Here is a 13,138-nt window from a genome sequence, read left to right on the forward strand (position 1 = left end):
TGGGCCCGGCCGCGGGAAACCCGCTCCCGCGTGGGGGCCGCGAGGGGCGGGGCGGGGCCGGCCGCGGGCTGGAAGCAGGGGCTGGGCGGAGGCGTCGGGGACAGGGCGCGGCGCCCTGGCCGGAGCGGTCGGCAGACCCAGGGGCGCGGCAGAGGCGGGGGTGGAGACCCGCGCGGGACCAGCCGGGCAGGGCCGCCCCCGGGGCCGGGGCGTGCGGGGGACGCAGCCGCCGAGAGCGCCGGGCGGAGCTGGAGAGGGGCGTCCGGGCCGGAACACCGGGGCGAGGCGGAGGAGGGCGGGCGGGGGGCGAGGGAGGGGGGCGAGTGAGGGGGCGGGCGGGCGGCGGGTGGGGGCGCGACCGAGGAGGCACGGGGCGAGGTGGCGGCTGGGGTCGGTGGGGGAAATCGGGGGGCGCTTTCTCGTCATTTGTTCCAACGGGAGCGCTGGTCACTCACTGTCCAGCGGAGTCGAGCGAGGGACTGGGCCGGGCCCAGACCCCCGCATTGGAGCCGCACCCGCCCTTGGGACGTTCTGGGACCCGTGCCCATCGTGACCCTTCTGACCTCGGGAGGAGGAGGCGCCGTCACTCCGGGAAAGGGTCCCCGGCTCCGGGTGGAAGAGCAATCGCGGAAAACAGAAGAGGGGAACCAACAGAGCTGTAGCATTCGTCCCTGTTTTGGGGACATCACAGTGTTTTGCCCCTCAAAAGGCAAAGATCGGTCAAAGGGCTGAGAGGGAGGCTGGGGGTTGGGGCCTAGGAGAGCCGTGCTGGAACCGGCGGGGATGTGGAGAGAAAGGAAGGCGTCTACACTCTGGCGGGAATGCAAGCTAGTGCCTCGGCTTCGGAAGGCAGCGTGGCGATTTCTGAAAGAGCTAGCAGTTGACCTTCCGTATGACCCAGCAATGCCCCTGTTGGGAATATGCCCGGAGGAACTCAAATCATTCGACCAAAAAGGTACCTGCACACGTATGTTAGTTGCAGCCCTGTTCACAATAGCAAAAACATGGAACCAACCATGTTGCCCATCCAAGCTGCACTGGATGAAAAAAAACGTGGTACGAATACACAATGGATTATGATGCACCCATAAAGGGGGACAAACATATGGACTTCGCGGTAACCTGGATGGATTTAGAGTCGATCATACTCAGTGATCTATCGTAGAAACAAAGAGTATCACATGTTCTCACTCATAAGCGGACCTGGAACAAGTATCATAATACTATAAGAAAGCCATTGGCAGTAGTGGGAAACTGTCGGGGGGCAGGGGGATTGGCAGTTGAGGGAAACTGCTAGGGGAGGGAGGGGCATACTTCATCAACAAGGGTAACTCCATAATCAACCTTTGTATACCTAACCCCGAATTGTACCCCGCATCTTTATAATAAAAAAAATTTTTTTTAAAGAAAATGGGAAGAAGTCAGTACCTCAGTCTCTTTGGCTGACGTCACTGTCCAAAGCCTTTTCACATCATTGACTACACTGCAAGCATACGTGTGATTAGAGAAAAGAAATGACATCTCCTTTCCCAGTGAGGACACAGAAGACCAGAGAGAGCGCTCCCATAAGCAGGCAGTGTGTGACAGAGCAGGTGGGACTACAGCTTGGTCCTAAAGGTGTCGGAGGGAGAACAAAGTGCCGGCCGGAAGCATCACCTCCTCCTGTGTCTCCAGTTGGGATCTTACAGGGGTGCTTCTGAGCAGAGCTGGGCTTTTTGTTGCTTACTTTTGGGTCCCTGTGCTTCCTTGGCTCAATGCTCTACTTTTCCAAATGTGTAATTTAATTTTAGATTCAGGGGCTCAATCCATGGGATTTTTATATAGTGTTGGAGATTGGGCTTTTAGGATATCCATCACCCAAATAGTGAACTTGTCTTCCAGAGGTAATTTTCATCCCCTACCCACCGCAATTCTCCCCCTCCCTTTTGAGATTTCCCGGTGTCTATTATTTTCATCATACGCCTGTGTGTACCTATTGTTTAGCTCCTACTTACAAGTGAGAACATGTGGTATTTGATTTTCTGTTTCTGAGTTATTTTACTCAGGATAATGGCCTGCGGATCCATCTATGTTGTTGCAAAGACATTTTTTTCATTCTTTTTATGGTTGCATAAATTTCCATGGTATATATGGACTACATTTCCTTTATTCAGTCCGTCGTTGATGGGCACTTAGGTTGATTCCATGGTTTTGCTATTTCCTTGGGTAGATACCCAACTGTGTGATTGTTGGGTCAGATAGTAGTTCTTTTTTTATTTCTTTGTGAAATCTCCAAACTGTTTTCCATAGAGGCTGTACTGATTTACGCTTCCAACAACAGTATATAAGAGTTCCCTTTTCTCCTCATTCACAAGAACATCTATTGGGTTTTCTTTTTTCCAACTTTTTAGTAATAGCCATTCTGACTGGTATAAGATGAGACCTCCCTGTGGTTTTAATTTTCATTTCTCTGATGATTGGTGAAGTTGAGCATTTGTGTGTGTGTGTGTGTGTGTGTTTGCTGGCCAAGAAGCTTTTCTATATCTTTTTGGTGTCTCCTTGCCAGACGTTGCTTTGTATAGTTGGGAAAAAGGAATTAAAGTGGAACCAACGAGTGGTATACTCCCCTCCCCTCTCACTTCTCCCACCCCTAGACTCACAAGCCTTAGGTATAAATGAATGAGTGAGGGCTGATCCCTGCTTCCAACCAAGCAGATTTGGGCAGACGGGCTATGAGCGGATCTCTTCTGGGGTTACCTAGTTCTAGGGAGGAAGGCTTCACCTATGCAGGAAATGGTGCTGTCACGGACATAGCTGGGTTGTTCAAATGGTGCTTCAAGACACAACGGCTTTGCTCGGGGAGCCAGGCATGAAACCACACAAGTGGGACCCGAGCACAGCCACCTTTGGGATGAAGTGAGATGACGGACATCGCATGCCTCTGCACCTTTAATCTGTCCTGAAGAGGACGGCCCAAGTCCTTCTTGCTGTTCACTACCAGGTACACAACTTCCAGGTTCCTCAATTCTTAGGAGGCAGTGGGACCCCAGACAAGAGGTGAAATTCAGTTAACTGCAGTGCTTCAGCTTAGAGGTGTGTCTTGATCGATTTGCCCCGGAACCAGGGAAGAAGAGTAATTGAGACATAACCTCATTCAGTGACATCATTCATCTTTAAAAACCCCTAGCAGTTAGGAAGCATCCAATCAGGAGACAAAACTCATTCAAAAAATTCTCTGTCTTAAATGTTCAATCCCATGTGCACCTAAACGTGACTGATTCGTTCACTGCCGGGCAAAAATGAGACCAAATAAAACAAACCAAACATACGCAAACTCTTCAGTCAATCAAGCCTTCGTTGTGCACTTGTAGAAATGTTACCAGATTTTTACAATGGTGTTTGACTTAATTCCAGTCAGCGGTTGGTGTCGCAGAACTGAGAGAGTTGGGGTACTTCACTGTGGGGTGAGAACCACAACATGGTTAGAAGACCAGATCAGGTCTTGGCACTGCCACAAATTCCCAGGTGGCTCTAGTTAGTCACATCCCTTTCCCAGGTCTCAGTTTCTTCCATGGTGGAATGGAACAGCTGGAGTAGAATCTACATTTCCCAGTCTTTTTCACACCGTGGCACACAGAGAAATGAGTAAAACAACAACGAGGGCAGCAGAAAAGTTCTAAGTCTCAGACACTCCACGAAGAAATACCTCAAAAAACCTGGGCTACTTTGCAGCACACTAGCTGGAAAGCTCTGGGCCTGGATAATTGTGAAAACAGCACTAAAATTCTATATCTGCATTACTCTCTGAATCATTCTTGGGAGGACTACAAATGACTTATCCAGTTTGCGGATCACTGCACCTCTACATGGAATCCTTTAAAATTCTGAGATCACATCCCATGAATACAGACACGAGAGACCATCTAGGGCAGGGATCCTTGTCCAGGGCCTGTGCACCTGCTGGAAGATCCCAGCGATGGACTTGAAAAAGTCTGCAACCTTCTGAAGTTGTAGCCAAGATTTTACATGTCTGTAGAGCCAATGACATGGCTTTCATCAAATTATCAAAGAGGAGCCACAGTTAAAAACAGAAGGACTTGCTGCTGTCAGAGGAGACTTATTCATCCTTTGAAATGTGTGACTTTATTTTACAGATCCCAAATCAGAGCAAGAGGCTGACAATAGAAAGTATTCAAACCCGAACATCTGTCCAGCATTCGAATATGTGACAAGGCAGTCCCCTTAGAAGGGAGCTCTCATGTAGGATGTAAACTTCATTCTGACAAAAATCAAATGTTAATGTGCTGATATAATTTATTAGTGTCATGACATTAGTAATACATCTGTAATACTCTCATACAAAAAGAACTGAAGACACGTATTGGAGAGAGGGAAGTTTTTTACTTAAACATAAAATGCCAGTTAAGGAATTTACCAACTACTCTGACCTCCCATAAGTCAGAGATTTCTTCTGATGGGTTGGCTTTCTTTTTTGCTGACAGCCCAGACTGATGTCCTATGAGTGTGGTCATTCGTTTATAAATGAGTACTCACTGGAGAATCCGTTTTCTGAAGTCCACAGGCCTGCCAGGAACCCCTCAGAGGAGACACGTCCCAGTCTCTCTCCCACTCTCCTGACACTGTCCTTCACCCTAAGGGAGGAAATGGCTGGGAAGGGAGGGGCAGACTGCTGGGATGCCCCCACATCAGAATGGCAAGGGGGTTCCCCAAATCATCACCAGACCACGAGCCAGTGACCACTCACCCATCGTGGCCCAGACTCTACTGCCCACGGGTCAGTCAAATGACCAGAGAGGGCACCACCTACTCTCAGAGGGTTTCCTGGCACTGCCAAGTCTCATGCGCCAGACATCAGAATGTTGACTCCACATAAGGGAGAGCAAAGATCATAAGTCAGCCCCAGCCGCCCCTGGGGCACTGCAGACCAGAGACCAACCCCGAGCAGAAAGACCGGCAGAGAATACCGGGACAGAGGGAGGGACCAATCCGTACGATCGCTTTCCTCTTGGATGAGACAGGAGAAACAGCTTGTTTTAAAGAAATGAGCAAATCCTCCAAGAACTATGGTCCCTTGATTGGAGAGAGAAACCAAGGTGCAAATAAACGACAGACACCTGATCAGAAGGACATTTCATGAGCTTATCACTTTGGGAGACTGTCCAGAGGTAGAGCAGCGGCTGCTGCCCCCTAGGTGTACCCTTCAAGTAGGAGGGAAGAAAGAAGGAAAGGAGGGATCGGGTAAGAATAGTGACACAGAAACCACATACTATGGCTGAACCCTGAGAAAGGACATCATGCTAAGCGAAGTGTAAGCCAGTCCCAAAAAGACAAGTACTGTATGATTCCACTCAAATGAGGCATCCAGGAAAGTACAGTAGACATTTCCAGGGACTGGGAGGAGGGAGAAACGAGGAATTAGAGCTTAATGTGTATTGGGTTTCCACCTGGGAAGACGAAGTCTGGAATGGATGGAGGTGATGGTTGTACAACAGCATGAGTGCACTTAATGCCGCTGAACCGTACATTGAAAATGGTTAAAAGAACCAATGTGGCATTCATCAATTTCACCAAAATTAAATTTTGAAAAGCTAATATTACATAAAATAAGGACTGGCCCAATGTCGAGTCAGAGCCTCAGGAGAAGGATCTTCAAATGTGTCATGCCAGGTCACCTAGGAATACAAGTTCTTGAAAGAGAGGTGTGGGCTCCCTAGCATCTAAGAGCCCTCCAGACACCGGACCGTACCCACCTCCATGAATGAGGGGCACAGCTCCTCCCAACCCACCCTGCTTTCCACTCCATCCCAGGGTCATGGATCTCCCAACTCACTCTCCTGCTGCCATTCTCGCGGGGGTCTGGCCTGCTCATGGGCTGTCTCCCTTCCAGTCCCACCGACCACTCCTTGGTGAGCGACAGTTGTTAAGTCTCAGTGTTGCCAGCCTCGGCTTGAGCAGGTTGGACTATATGGAATTTCCTCAAACGAGGGCTGTGGAAGGCAGCGACACGGGTTTACAGATAACTTTTAGTCTTACAAAACTTTGTGAATTGTTAAATCAAAACTGGCCCGTGACGAGGGCACACTGGCTCACTGGAAGCTTACATGGTTTCACCTGGACTAGAATTATATCATCTCTGGATGCTAACTGTTGAGACTTCTGGCTGACATAGGTCCCTCAAAGGAAAAGAAAACCAATTCTTAGCCGGGCTTGGTGGCTCAGCCTGTCATCCCGCGCCTTTGAGAGGCTGAGGTGAGTGGATTGCCTGAGCCCGCGGGTTCGAGACCCGCCTGGGCAACTGGGCGAGACCTCATCTCTACAGTAAATCAAAAAATTAGCTGGGTGTGGTAGCGCGTGCCTGTAGTTCCAGCTACTGGGAAGGCTGAGGCGGAAGGATCGCCGGAGCCCAGCAGGTCGAGGCTGCGGTGGCCAGGAGCGGCCACTGCACTCCAGTCTGGGCAACAGAGTGAGACTCCAACTCAAAAAAAAAAAAGAAAACCCATTCTTGCTTCCTTTGAATTGACAGATACCGTATCTCAAAGCACAAGCCTACTGGGAGTATGAGCAAAGAACAGTTGCAGCCACACCCCAAGGGGTCCTCATAATCTAGGTCAGCAGTCCCCAACCTTTTTTGCCAAAACTAAATTTTGAAGAAACGAATATTATATAAAATAAGGACAGGCCCAATGTCGAGTCAGAGCCTCAGTAGAATGATCATCAACTATGTCATACCAGGTCACCTAGGAATACAACTTCTTGAAAGAGAGATGTGGGCTCCCTAGCATCTAAAAGCCCCCCAGACACTGGGCCGCACCCTCCACCATGAGCCCTTCAGACACTGAGCAGCACTCCCCACCATCAGGGATTGGTTTCAGGGAAGACAATTTTTCCACTAACCAAGGTCAGGCAGCAGGGGTGCTGTCAAACCTCACTGCTAGTCACCGCCTCAGCTCCACCTCAGATTATCAGGCACTGGATTCTCATAAGGAGTACGCAACTAGATCCCTCACAGGCGCAGTTCACAAGAGGGTTCTCCCTTCCATGAGAATCGCATGCCACCACTGATCTGACAGTAGATGGAGCTCTCTGCTCATCTGCTTCTCACCTCTTGCTGTGTGGCTGGTTCCTAACTAGCTACGAACTGGTATGAATCTGCAGCATGGAGGTTGGGGACCCCTGATCTAGGTGACCTCTAAGTTGCTTCCAGCAGCAGTGTGCTAAAACTGCGGCCACAGCTTCTTCTGTGCACTGGCAGAGTGACACAGATGCGACCCATGCTACCCGAGGACAGGGAATCTGTGGACCCTGGACAGCAGGTGGACAAAGCATCACTATCCTTGCCAGTCCTCCCAGCTCCAGACTACCCTCCTGCCTCCAACAGCCCAGGCTTCCATCTCAGGCCTCACAGGTGTCCCATCGAGGGCAAACTCTCTGACGTGTCAAATTCCATCTCTACAACCCTGCATCACGTTCCCAAGGGACCCGAATGCTGTATCCACCCAGTGCTCAGTGAGGGCTCGTGGGTGTCTGCAAGTCGGTAAGTTAACAAGAACCTTATGTAGAAGCCGTGACTTTCAGTAAAGAAGTAGCAATGATCAAAACAAAACAAACAAGTGCAGACTCTCTCACAAGTTCATAACTGCAAGCTCCAGGGGTGAACAACCCGATAACATGCATCCTTGCATCCTTGTCCAACAGTAAGCCACCTCGTGATGGCAAACTCTCCATCAGTGGGTGACAAATCCTGTGCCGTCCTTCCACCTGCCTTCCCTGTGGCTGCGGGGTGTGTGCTGCAGCAGCTGGACAGGAGAGGGCGATGGACGTCTGCGGGGTGGCATGTGGTACCTCACTTTCTTCCAAAACTTGGCCTTGGCACACCGTGACTGCTCTGTGAAGTCCCCGCTCCACTGGATGGCCCCATGCTTCTGTCTGAGGTACTGAATCGACTCCGGCATGGCTGTGTAGTCCTCGATTTTCTCCAGTTCAATCAGAATGACCTTTATTCCATCCTGGATGAGGACAGTGTAGAACGCGATTTGTTCTTCCGACATGTTCTTTAACAGGCCACAGCCTAGCACCTCAGGGACTATAATGACGATCAGCCTCCTGCACAGTCTAATGTTTTCATCGATGACATTGGCCACGGCTGGAAATAAAGAAAGAAAACTCAGAAGAGCACGTGATTAAAACAGCCCGAGTTAGCCTGGCTCGGTGGCTCAGCCCGTAATCCCGCACCTTTGGGAGGCTGGGGTGAGTGCATTGCCTGAGCCCGCGGGTTCGAGACCCGCCTGGGCAGCGAGACCTCATTTCTACAATAAATCAAAAAATCAGCCGGGCCTGGTAGCGCGCGCCTGTAATTCCGGCTACTCGGAAGGCTGAGGCCGAAGGATCGCCGGAACCCATTGGGTCGAGGCTGCGGTGGCCGGGAGCAGCCACTGCACTCCAGTCTGGGCGACAGAGTGAGACTCCAACTCAAAAAAAAAACAGCCCGAGTCATAATGCTCCTGAGATTGTTATAAATGGGCTCCGAGAAGAGAATATGGATTTTAAGATAAGTGTGACTTAGGAATGGATTAACAAAAGTTTTTCATTTTTTTTTAAACCTCTGTCACTTCCTCTGTGAAGCCTTCCCGGTCTTCCTTGGTTCTCTACAGTCATGAGTCACTTTTGTGTATGTGTGACTTGTTGATATGTCACTTTCCTTCGCCAACAAGTATGTCATCATGTCTAACTTTGTATCCTAAGACTAGCAGAAGCCTAGCATATATTAGATAATGAACACATTTTTCAAATATAAATAGATTTTCAAAAGACGGGAAACATGTAGTTAGCTCATTGCTATGTTCCTCTTGTATTTGATCTTTAGAGTTATTGAAATGACCAGGATTTATGTGACTAATTTAGAAACCAGATAACCCACCCTGATTGTTGCTTGAGGAAAGGAGGGGATGGTTTTCAAAGATACCCAGCTCTGCAGATGTGATTCGGTCTGCAATTGCCTCTCCTAGGATGTAAGAACAGACTGTAACCTCCTTGAGGATAGGTTCTTCTGCGTGGCTGATTTGTGTGTATCTGGTGCCTAGAACAGTGTGCAGCACGTAGAGGTGTTCAGTGAATAATTGTTGAATAAGTGACTGGATGGAAACATTCTAGGAAAGCATGTTCATTTCAGATGTCAGCCATTTCACTGTGTTAGCCTTAAAAGAAAAAGGACAAAGCAGGTAGGAGAGGACTGTTGCGATGGGCGTCTAAGGTGTTCAGGCTCTGTGCTGGGCCCTCCTCAGGTTTCTCACTTAATCTTCTCAACTGAGTCAAGGACGCATTCTTATTTCCATTTTGCAGATGAGACATCTGAAGTTCAGAGATGCTCACTGAATTACCCAAAGTCACACTCCTGTGAAATGGCAAAAGTAAGTGTAAAGCTTCCATCTTAGGCCGGGCTATAATACCGCGCCTTGGGAGGCCGAGGTGAGTGAATTGCCTGACCCTGTGGGTTCGAGACCTGCCTGGGCAACTTGGCGAGACCTCATCTCTACAATAAATCAAAAAAATTAGCCGCGCGTGCCTGTAGTTCCAGCCACTTGGAAGGCTGAGGCGGAAGGATCGCCAGAGCCCAGCAGGTCAAGGCGGCGGTGGACAGGAGCGGCCACTGCACTCCAGTCGGGGTGACAGAGTGAGACTCGAACTCAAAAAAAAAAAATTCCATCTTATTTGGATAGCAGAAGAGGGGGTAGAGTTGAGGTTTATGTAATCAGCTGAAGCATGACCAGATTTGCATATTCAGACAAATGGAGAGCACTCATCAGTTAGTCTTGGTGACACGAGGGCAAATGACCACTTGTCACCTTTCACTCTTTTGGCCACGACCGCGTCACTGGCCGCTTGTTCACGGGAATGGGTTAACCATATCCTTACTCCAAAGTGAGGCTCACAGTATTGCAGCAGGAATCCCAGCACTGCAGTGCAAGACTGAGCCCGTGAGGGCAGAGAGCTTGGCCTGGAGTCGGCCGGGCCCCGCGACTCTGGTCACAAGCCTTCTGTGGTTCTGTGGGGTGGACAAGCAGAGTTGCTGCCATTCGTAAAGTGAATGGAGAAAGAGAGATTTCATTCCTTTTTTTTCGCCCATTTCTTTTTGGACCTCACTTGAAACACACCTTGTCCAGGGAATTCATCCCTGCCAAATATAAATAACTTGTATCCACACTGCCTTTCCAGCACCTCCGGCATGATCGTCAACACCAGTGTGTCCACGGCATGGCTCTGGCTTTCTCTGAGAGGCTTGGGGTATAAGACGTATGCATCATACAGCTTCCCATCTGAAAAGGAAATGGAACAAGCTCACGGAACGGTTCCTACCATATTCTTTCATGTTAACAAAGTGGGAACCTGAGTTGCTACCATGATGTCCTCTGGCCTGGGGTAATGACTTGGGAATCCCCAGGTGGCTGACTGGGTACCAGGCCCAATCACACTATAACACCTTATCTCACAAATTAACCTCTGAAGGAGGTGGTCTTACCCCCATTACACGAGAATGAAGCCAAGACTGAAAAAGTTGCATCACTTCTGCGATTCCTAATTCCTCCCCAAGTCTTTGATTCTAAGTCCACCACTCCCTGTAATGTGACCGGAAATGAGAATTAAAAGCAGGAGACTCGCCTTCTCGGTGGCACGTGCCTATAATCCCAGCTACTTGGGAAGCTGAGGCAGAAGGATTTGCTTGAGCCCAGGAGTTTGAGGCTGCAGTGTGCTGTGATCACACCACTGCACTCTAGCCTGGATGACCGAGAGAGACACTGTCTCTAAATAAGAATAATTTAAAAAATTAGCTGGGCATGATGGCGTGTGCCTGTAATCCCAGCTTCTTGGGAAGTTGAAGTGAGAGGATCACTTGAACCCAAGAGTTTGAGGCTGCAGTGAGCTCTGGTTATACCAATCGCGCTCCAGGCTGGGTGACAAAGGAAGTCCCTGTCTCTAAAACAAACCAAAAAAGGGTCTCTCAAATAAACAACAGAAGAGCAGGTGACTCTACCCTCTACTCATCTACCCATGTCACCCTCGGTGATCCTGTGCAATGCAGGACTGTCCTAACTGCTTCAGGCAAAACGGAATGAATCCCTCCTCACTGAGATCCATCTGTAAATTCCATCACTGCGATTTCACAGGCTCGCATCACAGAAGGAACGAGCATCGGACCAGACCCTAGGATCTGCAGTGCCATACTGAGAAGGCACACCCAACAGCACGTGTCCTCACTGTCAGAAAGAGCCAGAACTTACTGAGCATCCATAAGAGCAGTCCCTGTGCCGGCCAATGCAGAGATACAGGATCTATCTGGCCAGACCGTTCACGTACACGGAAATAGAGCAACATGAGGCCCCACGAGATGGCAAAGCTGAATGAATGGAGGGGACAGTGAAAAAGGAAAATTCCCATCACCTGGAGTGCTTGACAAAATTCACCAAGGACAGGGGATGGCTCCTGGACTGAAAAGCATGGAGCATTTAGAAAGAAGCAAAGGTCAAGAGTGGAAGGTAAACAGCCTGGGTGAACAGCTTGTGAGGGCACAGGAGTTGGGGAATGTCGTGTCCTACTCGGGAGGCCTATGAACAAACCAGGAGCTTCGGCAGGGCTGGAGGGTTTGTGCGGGAAGAGAAGTGACCATGGCATCTCATTGGAAAATGTGATTCCAAGCTTTGGGCTGTTTGGAAATTCCAAGCCAACCTAATGGGTGCCAGAGAGGGAAGTTGTCCTTTTCATGGAACTTTGGGAAAGGGCTGGTTCTAAGATTAACAAGGGAAGGGAAAATCTTGTATTCTTCTAGTTTTTGTCTAAATAATGGTAGTTAAAATGCGTGCAAGCCAGGCTTGGTGGCTCAGCCTGTAATCCCGTGCCTTTGGGAGGCTGAGGTGAGTGGATTGCCTGAGCCCGCGGGTTCGAGACCCACCTGGGCAGGTGAGAATTCATGTCTGCAATAAATCAAAAAAAATTAGCGGGGCATGGGAGCGTGTGCCTGTAGTTCCAGCTACTCGGAAGGCTGAGGCGGAAGGATCTCCAGAGCCCAGCAGGTCAAGGCTGCGGTGGCTGAGAGCGGCCACTGCACTCCAGTCTGGGCGACAGTGAGACTCCAACTCAAAAAAAAAATGCATGCAGAGCTTTACAGGTCACACATCGCTTGTTCTCATTCCATCAGTTCTCACGCCAACCATGGTGACTTTTAGGCCTTCTCCCCATTCTTGCACCTGCACACGTGCACACACAAGCACATGCACGCAAACCTACACAGTCACGCACACACATGCATGCACAGTAATACACATACACACACAGCCACACACACATACACATACATGTGCAATCATACACACACACACAGCCATACACACGCATGCACACTCTTTCTCTGTCTCCCCGGCCTGACACCACAGGGAGGCGTGGGAGAGTGAAGACTCTGGCTCCCTGCTCTAGCCTGAGTCCCCGGTGCAGGACCTGAGTAGAGGAGGTCTCAGTCAGTATGCAACAAACATCTGAACGGAGCTTGATTTTACAGAGGTTTAGAGAAGTCACGTCTATGCTGGGGACAGGTCAGACACAGCTTTTTAATGAAGTGGGATCATAGAGCAGGTACAGAAGCGAGATTCAATTTGTGTGTAGAGGTGGCAACAACCCAACACAGTTAAAACTTCCTGTGGAATCTTAGACGTCACTCGTGCAGATCACCACTCAAGCAAGTGAATATTCTGTACAAAATTCAATGTCACACATTTGACTTTCCAAAGCCAGGGGATTTTTTTTTTCTTTTTACATAAAAAATCGAAAAAAAGAGCAACTTTTCCTGAAGTTCTTATGTTTCTGAACTTTTGGGGAAGAAATCAAATTTTCCCACTTGAAAGCATGCTCACATTCATTCTTTTGCATGATGAAAGGCTGGTTGGGTTGAGGCTCCAGCCACCACAGACAGCGGCAGCCTCCCAGGAAACACAGCATTTCCTGGCCCCGACCTACAGCAAACATTCAGGGCTACCTCTGTCGCAGACTCTGCCATTAGTCTCTCTCTTCTCTCAATCTGCTTCTCTTTGTCCCACTGATTAACAAACTACTTTTGCAAAGCATACTCTCTCCAGCAAGTGTTCCACGTCCG

The 13,138-nt window shown here is 49.4% G+C and overlaps 1 protein-coding gene across 1 annotated transcript in view; it reads right to left on the reverse strand.

Moving 5' to 3' along the window:
* Nucleotides 1-7,724: 7,724 nt before the first annotated feature.
* IL1RL2 (interleukin 1 receptor like 2) overlaps nt 7,725-13,138 on the reverse strand; it is a 44,691-nt gene continuing 39,277 nt past the window's right edge. The window contains exons 9-10 of the mRNA XM_008058158.2: nt 10,152-10,313; nt 7,725-8,143 (exon numbers count right to left, since the gene is read on the reverse strand). Of these exons, the coding sequence (XP_008056349.2) occupies nt 7,725-8,143; nt 10,152-10,313 (581 nt within the window). The remainder of the gene's footprint in view (nt 8,144-10,151; nt 10,314-13,138) is intronic.

Source organism: Carlito syrichta, unplaced genomic scaffold (genome assembly GCF_000164805.1).
Source record: "Carlito syrichta isolate Samal-C Ts95f unplaced genomic scaffold, Tarsius_syrichta-2.0.1 Scaffold303233, whole genome shotgun sequence".
Classification (NCBI taxonomy): Eukaryota; Metazoa; Chordata; class Mammalia; order Primates; family Tarsiidae; genus Carlito; species Carlito syrichta.